Raw genomic sequence first — 14,034 nt, 5'->3', positions numbered from 1 at the left:
CCCAGCGGGTAAGCACAGTTTCGCTTCCCAGGCACACCCGGCAGGGACAGACACCAGAGAGCCTCGAGGCAGGACATCCTGGTGCTCCCTCGCGGCCGGGAAGTCAGCAGTGCCTCCTCACACGGATTCCACCTGCCCACCTGCTGCTGCCCCGAGACCAAAGTGCAGGGTGCAGTGAGCTCCGGAGTCCCGGGTCCCAGGTCCTCTGGGGTGCGTAGCCGCCGGCAGGGCACCCGCGCACTTTGTGCTCCGAGTCCAGAGGTTCCCAGAAACACAGTGTCCTCCTGCCCTTATCACCCACTGGCCTATCTGATCGGGTGCTCCCCAGCTTGAAAAACACCTGCCCATTCACCTCCTGCGTCTTCAGTACGTCACCACGTTATCTCTGACACAAGACAGTTTTTTTAGCTTTTCCCAATTTTGGTGACAACCACCTCTGACTCCTTTCGACCTCAGATATGCTGGGTCCCCTCCCACCTGCTGTACTCGTACACACCGGTCCCCGTCTGTGTGCTTGCCACGCAGGCACCCCACCCCTTCTGCCCCGGCTCAGTGCCAGCCCCTCACAGGCCCCGGCCAGTGGAGCCCACAGCTTGGATGCGTCCAAGGCCTGATGCTCAGAGGCCCCTCGCCTGCCTGAATAGCGGCACCTGCTGAGGCTTCTGCGTGGGTTTGACTGCAGCAAAGGAGTGGGGTGGTCATTGCCAGCCTTCCCTGGGGGAGCTTCTGCCTCAAGCTTAGAGCAGGCTCACCCCACTGTACCCCACCCAGGCCCAGGGTGCCCTTCCCTTGCAAGGTCTGTCCGGCCCTGGTTTGGGCATCCATCAGATGGACAAGTCCCTAGAAGCCTCAGTTTCCCCATATACAAATTAAGTAAAGACACAGTGGGGCCCGTCCTCAGGGTGGGGTGAGATTTCTGAGCCCCGGGATACCCTCCCTCTGTGGGGTCTGGGCGCAGAGACACACCACTTTCTCCACTAGCCCCGCCAGCTGGTGAGAGCGCCAGCCATGATGGCTATACTTCCTTGGGAGCAGAGAGCAGACTGTCCTGAAGTCACGCCCACCCAACAGCCCTCGCCTGCTCCCTGCACTCAATGCACTCAGCATGCCAAGGAATTTTCCTGGGGCTTGTTGAGGGTGACGGGTATACAGCCCCGGCTCCATCCCCAGGCAGGGACAAAGGCCCAAACCAGCTCTCTTGGCCCCCAAGGCTCCTGCATCTGCATCCAGGCTGGTTCTGGGACACAAGCCCACTGGCCAGAAGCACTGGAAGTGATAGACTCAGAGGGCCTAGAACCATCTGGGAGAAGGCTGTCCACAGCCAGGCCTCAGCGCCTTGCCTGCCTCAAGCAGGTGGGACAGTGCCCCGTGGACTGAAGCCCTGCAGCCTGGTGGCTCCAGACCTGCTGGAACCCCAGTGGCCCACTGGGGCTCGCTAGCAGAACCCCACCTGAGCAGTCCCGTTGCAAACCACAGGTAGGCAGAAATCCTCAAACACAACCGGACCAGAAACGTCAAGACCCTGCCTGCCCTAAGCACAGACCACACGCAGACGAAGTGGAGGCACAGCCTTCCCAACGCCACACTGGCCTCAGGACGCCCACAAGCCAGTGACGATGATACCAGGACTCTGCCCCCTTAAGACCCCCACCTGCTGACAGCAGTGGAGCAGTGGAAAGAAGACCCACCTTCTAAGCCGCAGGCGGGGAAGGCTGGGAGCTGCTGGCTTGGCAGGGAGCACCCAACAGCCGGTGCACGCAGCCCAGCAGCACGCGTACTCTGGAAACGCACACGTGTGCCCACGGGAGGACAGGACAGGAGCCAGTACCCCAGCTCCGGGACAGAGGCTGAATTTACAATGTGCCCGAATTTGTAAGTGGAGGGAAAGGGCTCCTAGCTGGGCAGGCCCACCTTCTCTGAGATGCAGGGGAGGGAGGCTGGTCCGTCTGGCCGGCAGTGGGCTGGCCCAGGGACCCAGACAGGCCACTGCAGCCCCTCACAGGTGACCTCTGCTGGCCAGGCGGCCACCATGCACAGCAGGCAGAGAGCCACGCCCGGCCTCCTGGAAGCAGTTTAATTCCCAAGGTTGCCAGGGATGAGCATCCCTTCCTGCTTGCAGGAAACCCGAATCAGGACAGCTGCAATCTGTTGTCATGAAGCACAAGGCCAGCCTGGCTGGGCCTCCCCGGAATCCAGTCCAGCCAGGTAGGAAGCTCGGTGTGCAGCCCTGGAAGGGGCCCTGGGAGATGGCGAGGCTTCGCAGACCTCAGGAAGGCACAGCTGTGGGTCTGCGTCTCTCTTTCCGATGTCTGAAGCTGTGCAGGGGATTCTGGGTCTTGGCCTTCTGCTGGGCAAAGCCGCAGGTTAGCCCGAGGGCACCATATGTCCGTCTGCCTAGATGGACTCAGGGAGGGGAGAGGTGGGGCCCCTTGGCAAGGCCCTACAGGCCACGAGCTAAGGACAGAAGCCACTCTGGTCACCCTCTGTGGCCCACTAAACACCACCTTCCTCTTCCCACCGCCTAGAGCACGAGCCAGGCAGTGAGGACAAAAAAGCAAACCGTCCTGTGTTCTTGAAGCTGCCTGGGGGTGGCCCAGCGAGTGTCTGACCCTCACGACTTCCCCCCCTCAACCCAAGAGTCTGGGGCCAGGTCTGGGACCTTGCTCATCCCTCCCAAATAGCAAGGGGCACGCGAACCATAATGACACAGAGGAGGGAGGAGGGAAGCCCTGCGGCACGGCCAAGGCCCCAACACACGTACCTTGACCTTCCTGGAGGCCAGCTTCTTCCGCTTCTTGTGAGGGCGCACGAGGCCGCGCAGAGCGGGGGGAACTAGAAGAGGCACAGACTCAGCCGCGGCCACGGACCCTCGCAGCCCACCCCACCTCCAGCTGGCTCCGACACCACGCCTGACACACTAGCCCCACCTCTGACACACCAGCCCCACCTCTGACGGGCCCAGGGCTGCCAAGAATGGCGCCGCCGGGGCGAGGCCGCACAAACCTGTGCTGAATCCCTCCCCGGCTGCCCTTAAGTCCCTCACAGTAAGCACGTGGCAGAAAGATAAAAACTCGCATGTTTCTGAGAAAAAAAAAAAAAACCTGCTGAAATACAACAGAGATCTCTGTGTAACTTCTCCCTACCTGGCCCATAATTACATGTGCACCCGGCACAATGGGCCTCTCCCCTCACAGCCTTCCAACACCCCTGGCCATATGGTCACTGCTGCCACCTGTGGCACGACCCTTGGCCTCCAGTCTCTCCTCCACCTGACCTCGGCAGGGCCCCAGATCCCGACATGCCTCCATACCCCACGGCTGCCCTCTCCCCACTCACCCTGACCCTTGAGGCCCTCCAGCCTCACATTCCTGCCAGAGACTTTGCCCCTACAGGGCAGAGGAAAGGGGTCCCTGGTACCCACGTGGCCGACAGGCCTGTTCTCTCCGGGGACAATAGACTCCAGCTGCCCCACCCCATCTTTGCCTGATGACTGGCCCCGTGTCCTCTGACAGGGGCGGCACTGCCTCCCGCCCCCGACACCCCCTTCCACACCTCCGTGTCTGCCTGGCCCTTTACCAGCTCCTGCCCTCAGGCACCTGGCCTCCATGTGGACACTGCCCACACCCATGGCACGGGGGTCCCCACACTGCCTGCTTCTCACATCCACAGCAGAGAGGGCTCCCGTCTGCCTGGGTGCAGGGGGAGCATGCCCACATCTAAGCAGATGTGTCCGTGTGTGCTCGTGCACGTGCCAGCAGCCCGGCCTCCAAGGTCCTGCCTCAGCCCAGCACACACGGCGGTCCCAGCAGCTTACCCAGGTAGTCAGGGACGTGGCCCAGGTGAGGCTTCACCACGGCAGGGTGCAACGGCAGGTCGTGCCGCAGCAGCTGGAGGTCCCGCGGGTTGTCTTCAAAGTACGTCTATGGGGGACGGGCGCACGACAGGGTCAGTCTGCCTTCCGTGGCTCCGCGGGGGCCTCTGAGCGGGTGTGCCATGCCCTCCTGGAGCCGCTGCAGTGCTGGTCTCCCACCTCCCTCAAGTGCCACGTCTGCGGGGACACTGCCCTTCCTGCGAGGCAGCCGCGCCCCACACGCTCTCCACGCAGGGCCCCATGCGGGCCACCTCCTGCAAACATGTGTCTTTGCCTAGCAGGTCCCCAGGGCGCCCTCCCCACGGCGTGTCCCGAGGACAAACTCCACAGCGGCAGTCACGCGTCCTCCACAGACACCAAGCCTCACCTTGAGCCTCTCCGAGTGCAGAAGCTCCTCCTTGATCTCCTTCAGCCTTGCCTCTCGAATAGCCTGTTTGGTCACCGAGCGCATGGCGTCCTGCGCGTACACACCAAAGATCAGGATGGCAGCGGGGCAGGGCACTGCCCTGTCCTCCCTTGTGCCTGCCTCAGTGCTCAGTGGCAGGGGCCTAACAGGGGGGACTCACCACCCACACGACCACAGACCCCACTCACCCGGCAGCGATAGCGGAAGCCCTCAATCTCCTCCATGCGGAACTGGTAGGGAAGCAGGACGGGGGCCCCGCTCTCTGTGGAGAGAGAGCACGGCAGTGTTTGGGGCGGGTCTACCGGAGGCCATCTGCCCAGAGCCCCCAGCCCCTCCCAAGGATGAAGCAGCCCAGCCCCCAGCCCACACCTTCCCTGTGAGGAACACATGCGGTGAAACGCCCGAGTCCTGTGGACGGCCCACAACAGCTGGTCCAGCACACTGTGCCGGGGCAGCCTCTCGGGCCCTGGGTACCTGTCACAGCAGCCTTACCACCTGCCCACCTCCCACCCTCCTCCCCCACAGCCACTCTGGACACTCGACATTCGCGACAGAGTGGCGTCTCAGTGCGGAAGTAGCCCTCACGCTCCCGCCAGCCAGCGCCCCGGACCCCTGCCTGCACGAGCCCAGTGTCTGTCCCGACCCCCAACAAAGGCAGGAACAAGGCCCCTTTGGGGAGCCCCCTGGCTGGTGGACAGGCCTCCCCATGCCTCCTCTGCCGACCACCACTCACAGCCTGAAATAGCGCCACGGCCGCAGCGTCGCCTCCAGAAGGCCCGGGGCGGGGGGGGGGGGGGGGTGTGGCGCCCAGGCTTGGGCCTTCCAACTTGGGAGTCAGAGAAGGACCCCCTGTCCCCCAATGAGCTCCCTCTCCTAGGTCCTCTCCTGAGACACCACCAGCCCCATCTCCCAAGACCCCCTCTACCCACCCTTGGCTCTTCTGCCCCTTGAGTCTGGACCTCGGCTTGCGCATCTCGGAGGACCCTGCCTGCCACCCATGGTGGGATGAGGATGGGGCAGGAAGGAAGCACATGGTGGGGCCGAGCGGGAGGTGCTGCCGTCACCGCCGCTGAGCCTAAGGCGTCAATGGGAAGAGAGCGCAAGGTTCTTACCTCCGAGAAGCTCCTCGATCGTGTGCAAGTGAGACTGCTCAGTAGGCAGCACGAAGGTCAAAACCATGCCGGGGTTGTTGGCACGGGCCGTCCTGCAAGAACAGACCACCCAGCCTAAATCTCTGGCCCGAGGTCCTGGTGCCTGCCCACCACGCCCCAGTTCTCCCACCTGCCAGCTCGATGGATGTAAGCCTCAGGGGTGGGCGGCAGGTCAAAGTTGAGCACAGCAGACACGTGATGGAAGTCTATGCCCCGGGCCACACCTGCCTCCGGGTCAGAGGCCCTGTGGGGAGATGTCCCAACAGTCAAACGGACCTCCCCACCAAGGTCAGCAATCTCAAGCCATTTACCAGTAAAATCACTCAATAAAGCCTTACAGCAAATCAGGGAACTCTAACAGATTGAAAACTCTAAAATCAGGAATCAGGACTATGTCAGAAGCTGGGGTAGCGGGGATGGCTGAGCCCTCGCCCTGACCTCAGTGCTGCAGGAAGGACAGAACTCACCGCAACACAGGGCAACCTGGCAACCACCCCCAGACAGCCTGCTGGACAGACGCTAGGTTCCCAATCCCTTCGGAAACCTCCTCTGGACAGGTCACAGCTGCACGCCAACCCGACAGCCCACAGGGTCGGCCCTGCCTGCCGCCCCGGAGTATGTGCACGCGCGCCCTTCACACTTCTCCAGACCGTGGCAGCGAGCGAGGCCCCCACCAGCAGCCAGACCCCAAAGCAGGACGCCTTGCTCAGGGACTCCAGTTTCACCACCTTCTGAAAGGCTGAGAAACAGGCCCCGCAGTGCGCCAGGGAAGGGACTCACCTGTCCCCCTTGGAGCCTCTGCCCCGGCGCTTGCCCTTGATGGGGGCCCCCAGGACTTCGGCGTCGGTCGCTATGACGCAGTCGTAGAAGCCCTGGTTGAACTGGGAGATGATATGGCACCTACGGCCCAAGAGCGGAAGAAGCCTCAGCCCCAGAGCCAGTCGGGGGACCCCTCCCACCCCCGACATCATCACGACCATTGTCCCAACTCTTCCCTCTTCTCCAGCTCTGCTCCTGCGTAACCTTCACGCCTCAGCTCCTCAGCTGAAGACGAAGCGACAGCGGAAATCTCAGGGCCGTGACACAGAAACCCAGTAGAGTTGGTCGAGCCCACAACCTGGCCTCCACTTCCCACTGAAGACATAGGCATACGCCCCACCCCTGCCCCATCTCCCCCTCCCAAGTCTCAGCTGAGGGGCCTGGCCTCGCACCTGGAGCACAGTGGGAGCTCTCCGTTGAGCACACAGGCAGGGATGCTGAATTGCTCCAGGAACAGGCGCAGCCGGTAACTCCTCTCCAGAGTGTTGACAAAGAGCAGGGACTTGCCACGGACCAACGACAGCTTGAGCAGGGCATATAGCAGCAGGAACTTGTCTTCCTCCGTCTGGCAGACCACCTGGAACTGCCGCAGCTGGTCTGGCCCCGGCAGCTGGGACTCCTGCAGCTTCAGAGTCACCTGCAGAGAAAGAACCCCGCGGTCAGGAAAGAGGAGGAGATGGAAGAACCCCAAGCTGCTGGCTCAAAGCAGGGCAGCCCGCGTCCCCGCCCACTGGGGGACGTGACAACTCAATGCACCCCAGCTGTGCGCTTTGCAGAGGATGTAAGATTACAAAGTGTTGCAGGCACAGAAAAGAGAACACATGGAAAATGAGGACACGGACCTACAATGATAAGCTCTCAGGAGAACCAAGTTCAGATACGTGAGAGCTTTGGTCGTGCTGCTCAAAGCAGCCTTTCCGAGTCTCAGGGGTCTCTGCTCCTGCCTTCAGGTAAGCGTGTCTGGACCACCCCCAGCAAACACCTGTAATGACGTAGCAACTGCAGACTAGTAGATGGGGCATGCTGAAGCCCATCAGCTTCTGGTGTCTCAGGACCAGAGGGCTAACCCGCTAATGAGTGTCATACCCGAAATACCAGAAAACTCCTTTGAGCAGCAAGTGTCATGTCCTGGGCCCCAGAAGCTTACTGGATTATGGAGTACCAGCTCCTTGAGTGCTTGCACGTCCTCGTTAAAGGTAGCTGACATCAGAAACGCCTGATAAATCCGGGGCAGGTGACTAAAACCAAACAGAGCACATTAGCCTCCAGCTCCAAGCCCTAGGGTCAGTCCCGGCCACACACACCCCTTCCTTACCAGAGCAGACTCTTGAGCTCCTCCTCGAAGCCGAAAGAGAAGAGAAGGTCAGCCTCATCCAGCACCAGTAGCTCCAGGGAGTCTCGCAGGACCAAACTGGCCTGCTGCAAGTGGTTCAAGATGCGCGATGGGGTCCCCACGACGATGTCGGGCTTCTCCATCAGCACAGCTCTGCAGGTGGGCAACACCTCCGTGTTGGGGAGTACGCACCCACGCCTCACCCCGGCCAGCTCTGTTTGCTGCACACCAACCCAGCAAACCCAATCCCACATTCCCGCACAGGTTCACTCCTCCGCGGCCCTGGGGCTCTCACCCACCGCTGAGAGGCAGTGTCCTCAGCAGCTGAGACGTCGGCCACCCGGATGTCTCGCGCGCAGTAAGCAGCCAGCTGCTGGATCATGGACCGGGCCTGGCGTGCCAGCTCCTTGGTGGGCACCAGGACAAGCCCTCTCACAGCCTGCTCTACTGCAGGGCCCGTCTGCAAGAGCACGAAGGACAGGCTTCAGCCTGCCGGCCGCATCCTCAGGACCTCCTGACCTCCTCAGTCTGACCCAATGCTGGGGCCTTCCACGCGACTTAGCTGCGTTCTGACCAACCCTCACTGACTGCCACCCTCCCCAGGACAGAAGGAGGGCGGAACAGAGAGCTCTTTCCCCGCGCACTGACCCTCAAAGGACGCCACTCCGTGGTTAGCACGTTAGTGAACACACAGCAGCCAGAGCACTGCACGGTCCCCCGAACCCCACAAGCAGGACTGAGAGAAGCTCCCGCTTCTTAGAGCAGGTGAAGAGAAAGGGATGCGCTCGAGAAGACGCACAGAAAGATGACATCAGCGCCCGGGCCGGGGCCAGGCGACGCGAATGCAGCCGGAGCGCGGAGCCCAGCGGCACCCCAGGCCGGCCTTCGGGAGCCCCGGACCCCCAACCCCGCCGCTGCGACCCACCGCCTTCCTGTGGAGCAGCAGCTGCAGCGCGGGAAGAGCGTACGCGGCCGTCTTCCCCGAGCCCGTGCGGGCCCGCGCCAGCAGGTCCTTCCCCTCCAGGGCCAGCGGGATGGCCTTCTCCTGGATCAGCGTGGGTCGCGACCAGCCCAGGTCGGCGACGGCCTAGGAGACACGACGCGCGGCTCAGCGCACCGCCCCTCCGCCGCCCCCAGCCCCGCTGGCCCGGCCGCTCAGCCCTCCCCGGTACCTGCAGGAGCCGGGGGTCGAGGCCCATGTGCTCGAAGCCCAAAGCCTCCGGGTCCGCCATGTCGCGGCTGGGCGGGGACAGCGCGCACGCGCGCACGGCAGGAAGGGCGCGACGGCACGTGGGGCGCCACCACCAATCAGCTTCGCGGGCACCGCCCCCTCCCGGAAGTGCTGGAGCCTGGGCTTCCGGCGGACGGCGGGGCTGTGCGGCTGCGCAGATGCGCGAGCCCGGGGTCTCCGGGGAGGCGGGGCCGTCGCCGGCTGCCGGGGCCTCTCGGGCTTAAGTCATGCTCACGGCTCTCCCTTGCCTCACGGCGCTTCCCTCAGCGGCTCTTGCGGTGACCTACGACGTGCGGTGCCCGGCGGGTCGTCCGTGGTGATGCCAGCACGCGGTCCGGGGGCACGGGCGGGCGGAGCTCGAGAGACGGAGGTGGGCTGGCCTGTGACTGCCAGTCGACCACCCGAGCGGCGTAACTAACGACAAGGACTCGGTCCCCAGCTGTGTCGGCTCGCTGTCGCGGCCTAGCCGGTCACCACGGGCCCAGCGGCACGAAGCAGCCCAGCTTCTCTGCTGTGGTTCCGCCGGTGTCCTGCAAGGTCTCGCGGGGCTGCTGTCGTCCTGGAGACCCGGAGGGACGCTTCCTCCCTCGCCTTCCGCGTTGTCTGCGTCCCACTTCTTCCTCCGAGCCAGCGCCGGAGGCCGGAGTCCTCACGTCCCACCATGGCGACCCCTGGCCGCCACTTTTTACGAACCTGGAGATGGCCTTGCGCTCGCCCGCCTAGTCCGAGACCATCTATCTTAGAGTCCGTCGGTAGCAACCTCCATTCCCTTTTGCCCAGAGCCCGAGAGGAGGCCTCGCCCACCACGCGCGTTTTGCAGGAAGGATGTGGTACAGTCTAAGCAAGCAAGAATTCCAGAACAGAACTAGGGTAGTGGTGGGAGGAATAACAGAATTACCTCAACGTAGCCAAACTGGTTTCTAAATGCAACTTCTCCAGACCGTGGGATATCTGTGGATGTCACACGGCAGCCTGGAATTCCTCCCCACAGCCGCCACCTGCTGGCCCATCCTCCCGCCGTCCATCGGTTCCTACCTGCCCCATCAGTAGGACAAACGCTCCTTCCCATCAAACCTTCACAGGGGAAACCTGGACCTTGGGAGCTACTGGCAGAATCAAGATGCACTGACTTGTGCCTACAGCTGGACAGACCACCAAAGGCTGCAGGGTTCCCTGCCCTCCCACAGCCCACCAGAACAGCCACGGTGGCAGAGACGTGTTCCCTGCCTGACCTGTCCCGTAGTTGCCGGGAAGCTCAGGCCAGAGGCCCACGGGGCTAACCATCTCATTTTCTCCGGGTTCATTCTAACGCGAGAAAACTGAAAACCATCCTGAATACCCAGCTTTAGAGAAGTCAGTTACGGTTATTTCACCTCGCTGGACCGTTAGCCATCCAGAATGAGACATATGAGGAACAGTTGGGTTTTTAAAATACAAAAATATTACAAGACAGAGCCTAGAAACAAACTTGCATGTATTTTTATGGGTAAAAATAGGTACGAGCAGTTTAGAACATGAAAAAAAAGATTTTGCTCTGTAGGTCACATAAGCAATGTGTACTAATACTGATGACAAAACCCTGGAGAAGCAAGGGCAGCCAGGTTTAATACGGCAGAAGGGCAGTGTACTAAGATGCTTCAGTGTAAGTCTAGGGGCGGAGAAAGGTGCTTCATTGCCTCACATGATTCCCTACTGGTGGGCCCTCCGGGGTGACCTCTGTGAGTGGCCAAGCAACCAACGGACTGTTCCCATACCTACGGGTGCCCATCAGGCCAAACCCTGGCAGCATGAGCGCCCCCTGCGGACGTCCCACCCACTGCAGGTCAGCACAGTAGCCCGGAAGGCTGGGACCTCTCTTCCACCCAGCTCTGTGCTTCCGGTCTGCCCACAGCCTCTTAGTTCACTTCAAACACAGCTACTACAACACATTTTATTTCACTGGAAAAATCTGTATGAAGAACCAAATGTGGTTCCTGTGAAGAAACATTTAGCACAGCTTAAATAAAAGTGAAGAGAAGAGGGAGGGGAGGAGGGCCCTGCCTGTGCTAGTTCCGCCACCACCTCACTCTGGGGCCCCACGGGATGAAATCCCCGGTGTCCAGGGAGTCCCTGCTCGGCCCTCTTGGAAGGCCCTGAGAGCACCTGTGGTGTCTGCGAGCTGCTGTGGCCCTTAGCAGAAACGTACGGGTACACAGAAAGCAGACGAGGCCACACTGGTGTTTTCAGCTAGTCACACACAAGCAGGAACACTTCAACTAGGAAGTAAAATATATATAATTTATCAAAAAATAGTTCTAATATATAGAAAAAACATTTCAATCCTCTGAGGCCTCTGCCCCTTATTTACATTCACAAAGCCACTGAGCAAACCCAGGACTCACGAGGGACAGTGAGGCAGGGCCTCCCTGGTGGGGCATTTCAGCAGCCTACTGCCTAAGTAGACGTAAAAAGAGAAGTTAAAGGAATAGCAGAGACTTTTTTCACTTGCTCTTTTTGTAAGAGGAGGAGAGGAATCACTGCAGGTGAAACAAGCCAGACTTCATCCGGGGTCAGTTTCGATTCTGAACAAACCCCAAAACAGACCTTTGAAAACCTGGACCAATGTCCTGGGTCCTTGAGAACCAGTGTGAGTGAGTGGCTGATGTGAGCGCTTTGTTGCCATGGAACCAATGTGGCTTATATTCTTTTTTCATTTTCTTTCCCTCAAAATTCAGGTGGATACGGTATTGGGTGAGGAAAGTACGAAATAATCGAGGTGAAGGGGAGGGATCGTATGGAGAGGATACTACACCAGCTTCTTGGCCTCAAAGAAGCTTTTGAGGTGACGCATCTGCCAGATTCCAGTGAGGATGAGAATGACCGTCTGAGCGATTGACCACCACAGGACCCTCTGGTTGGTGCTCTCACTGGTGAGACGGAAGCGCTCTTCGCGATACTGTGTAGGACAACAGGCCGGGATTAAACGTGCAGGACAGATGGTCCCCGCTCTTGTGAGGCCCTTCCCTGCTGTGTGAAATTCAGCTTCAGGACCAAATGCCTCCTGAGACGCAGCCTCGGATTCCGTGGGGAGTGCCCTGGGAGAGTGCCGCCCGCCCCTCCACAACCAGCTCTGCCAGGCTGGGAGCGGTGCTCGATGCACTTCAGTCTGCAAAGCTTGGAAGCAGCCAGGTACACGGACACCCTCCACCCCATTCTCTGAACAGTTGAGCTCCCAAGCGGGAAAGGCCTTAAACAGAAACTTCCAGGGGGCATGGCAGGCACAAAGGTCATCTGCCACGTCCAAGTATGGTCATACGCATGCTTACCCTCTGGTAATCCTGCTCCTTCTGGATCTGTTCCACCTGATCAAGCAGCTGGCGGGCTCGGAGCTGGAGCTCTGTCAGCTTGTCCCTGGCAGCGATCTCGGGGTAGTTGTTGGCGTGCTCCCCAACCTGGATGTCCAGGTGCACACGCTACAAAGACACGGGGTGGAGCCCCGAAGCCCCAAGGTCGGAAACCCTCGGATTTTCCGTTAGAGGTTGGGGAACCTATTCTCGTCCCCTAGCAGTGAGACAGAAATGCAACACCTATCTCTGATTGTGACTGTGTCCTAAAGTGTCCCAAATGACAGTGGCCGTTAGGTCAGAACTCGGCAGAATCAGGGGAAAGATTCTGAGCTCTGGCTAAAGAGGCAATCCTCTTACCAGTCTGCCGCCAGCGAAGAGAGCCATCCTGGTGGAGTTCGAGTGCAGGCAGATCTGATGATCACCGGGTGTGTGGGAGGTGAAGGTGAAGCGGCCCTCGGAGCCGTACTGCCGGGACAGCACCACCTGCAACGGGACACACCGTGACAGCCCCCACCTGCACGCTGCCCTGTCCTCGGAGCCCTGCACGGCCCAGAGAAGTCGGGGGAAGCGTGGCCTCGTGGAGGTTGCAGAGCGTCTGTGCCACAGCCCAAGCAAGACCAGCAGTGGCCCTACCTTGCCTTCAGGGTCCTTCACCTCCACATGCATGCCTAGGCCGGGGGTCGAGGGCAGGAAAACCTCCTTCTGCTTGTCCCACATCTGGGTGCGGTAGTTCCCTGCGGAGCAGACACAGCCGTCACGACCCGCCTGCTCCGGCCGGCTCCCACACTCCGCGGGGCGCCGTTGCCGCGTCTCGGGGACACACAGGGCCCTGTCCTCCCTCGCCCCGCCTGACCGATGACCATGGTCTCGTCGGGGATCTCCTCAATGAAGCAGCGCTTCTCGGTCTCCCCGATGTGGAAGTAAAGCCCTCGGGCGCCGGCTGCGCACAGCGCGAGCAGCAGCAGCGCCGGTCGTCCCATTGCCCGCCGCCACCCGCCCCGACACCTGCCAACGCGCGCCCTCCGGCCGTCGCGCATGCGCGCGCCTGCGCCCCAGTCCGGCCGACGCCACAGAGCCGAGCGCAGAGCACGCATGCGCCATGACGCTCGCGCTGCGTCCGTCTGGCTCCGCCGCTCGGCCTGGCCTAGAAGAGAGTACGTAAGCGAAGGACTCCGGGATCCCTTTGTCGCTTTGCGGGAGACGATACTTTGTCCGACGCCTACCTGCGCGCCTCCTCCCCCGCCCCCCTGCGCGCATGCGCAAGCCTGCGCCCGGCTTCCAGGAGAGGCTGCATAGCCGGGCTTGGGGCGATTATGTGCGGATGAGCTCGCTACCCGCTCCTCCGCGGGCGGGACGTGGTGGGGGTCTCGTACTGGAGACGGGGCGTGGGGTCCCGCGCGGGGGAAGGAACGTGGGGGCGTGGGGTCCAGCGCGGGGGACAGGGCGGAGACACAAGGGGTCCCATCCAAGAGATGGGGCGTGGGGAAGGGACGTGGGGAGGAGGGTCCCCAGGCGGGGAAGGGAGCGTTGTGGGGGGCGTCGGGTCCAGCACTTGGGAAGGAGCCTGGAGAGGAGGGGTCCAGCGCAGAAGGCGGGGCGAGAGCTGCCCGAGCTGGTGGGGCTGTGTCACTCGGAGTGGTGACCGCCATGCGTGACCTCTGACCCAGCTGTTGTGCTGGAATTTCCTGACCCTTGCGTGGGAGGGACTCACTGGGTGCGGGGCGGGAGGTTGCCAGGTACCGCACTGATGGTAAAGGAGATGTGGTGGGTGTGGCACGGGGACTAATGAGGAAAAGGGTCCCTTCCTCAAGTTTTTACTAGACTCTGCAAGGCTGAGCGTGTGGTCGAGTCCGTCTTATTTTGTCCTCGCAAGCCCCGGGGTCTTCTACCAGCCAGT

At 61.3% G+C, this 14,034-nt stretch overlaps 2 protein-coding genes across 2 annotated transcripts; both read right to left on the bottom strand.

Moving 5' to 3' along the window:
- Nucleotides 1-2,059: 2,059 nt before the first annotated feature.
- On the bottom strand, nt 2,060-8,859 carry DDX56 (DEAD-box helicase 56). The gene is made up of 14 exons (XM_044245746.1): nt 8,753-8,859; nt 8,506-8,667; nt 7,880-8,040; nt 7,563-7,733; nt 7,395-7,485; nt 6,640-6,884; nt 6,209-6,328; nt 5,559-5,672; nt 5,390-5,481; nt 4,466-4,539; nt 4,239-4,328; nt 3,815-3,920; nt 2,762-2,832; nt 2,060-2,344 (listed from the first exon to the last, which is right to left on the bottom strand). Exons 1-14 carry the CDS (start codon nt 8,810-8,812, stop codon nt 2,267-2,269), a joined length of 1,635 nt encoding a protein of 544 aa, XP_044101681.1. The 5' UTR covers nt 8,813-8,859; the 3' UTR covers nt 2,060-2,266.
- Nucleotides 8,860-10,727: 1,868 nt separating this feature from the next.
- TMED4 (transmembrane p24 trafficking protein 4) lies at nt 10,728-13,138 on the bottom strand. Its single transcript, XM_044245748.1, has 5 exons — nt 12,991-13,138; nt 12,771-12,871; nt 12,495-12,620; nt 12,117-12,263; nt 10,728-11,746 (listed from the first exon to the last, which is right to left on the bottom strand). The coding sequence occupies exons 1-5, from the start codon at nt 13,115-13,117 to the stop codon at nt 11,597-11,599; spliced, it is 651 nt and encodes a 216-aa protein (XP_044101683.1). The 5' UTR covers nt 13,118-13,138; the 3' UTR covers nt 10,728-11,596.
- Nucleotides 13,139-14,034: the final 896 nt, after the last annotated feature.

The sequence above is a fragment of the Neovison vison genome, chromosome 4 (assembly GCF_020171115.1).
Source record: "Neovison vison isolate M4711 chromosome 4, ASM_NN_V1, whole genome shotgun sequence".
Classification (NCBI taxonomy): domain Eukaryota; kingdom Metazoa; phylum Chordata; class Mammalia; order Carnivora; family Mustelidae; genus Neogale; species Neogale vison.
The sequence above is the reverse complement of the archived record's forward strand: the minus strand, read 5'-3'. Positions and strand labels throughout refer to the sequence as shown.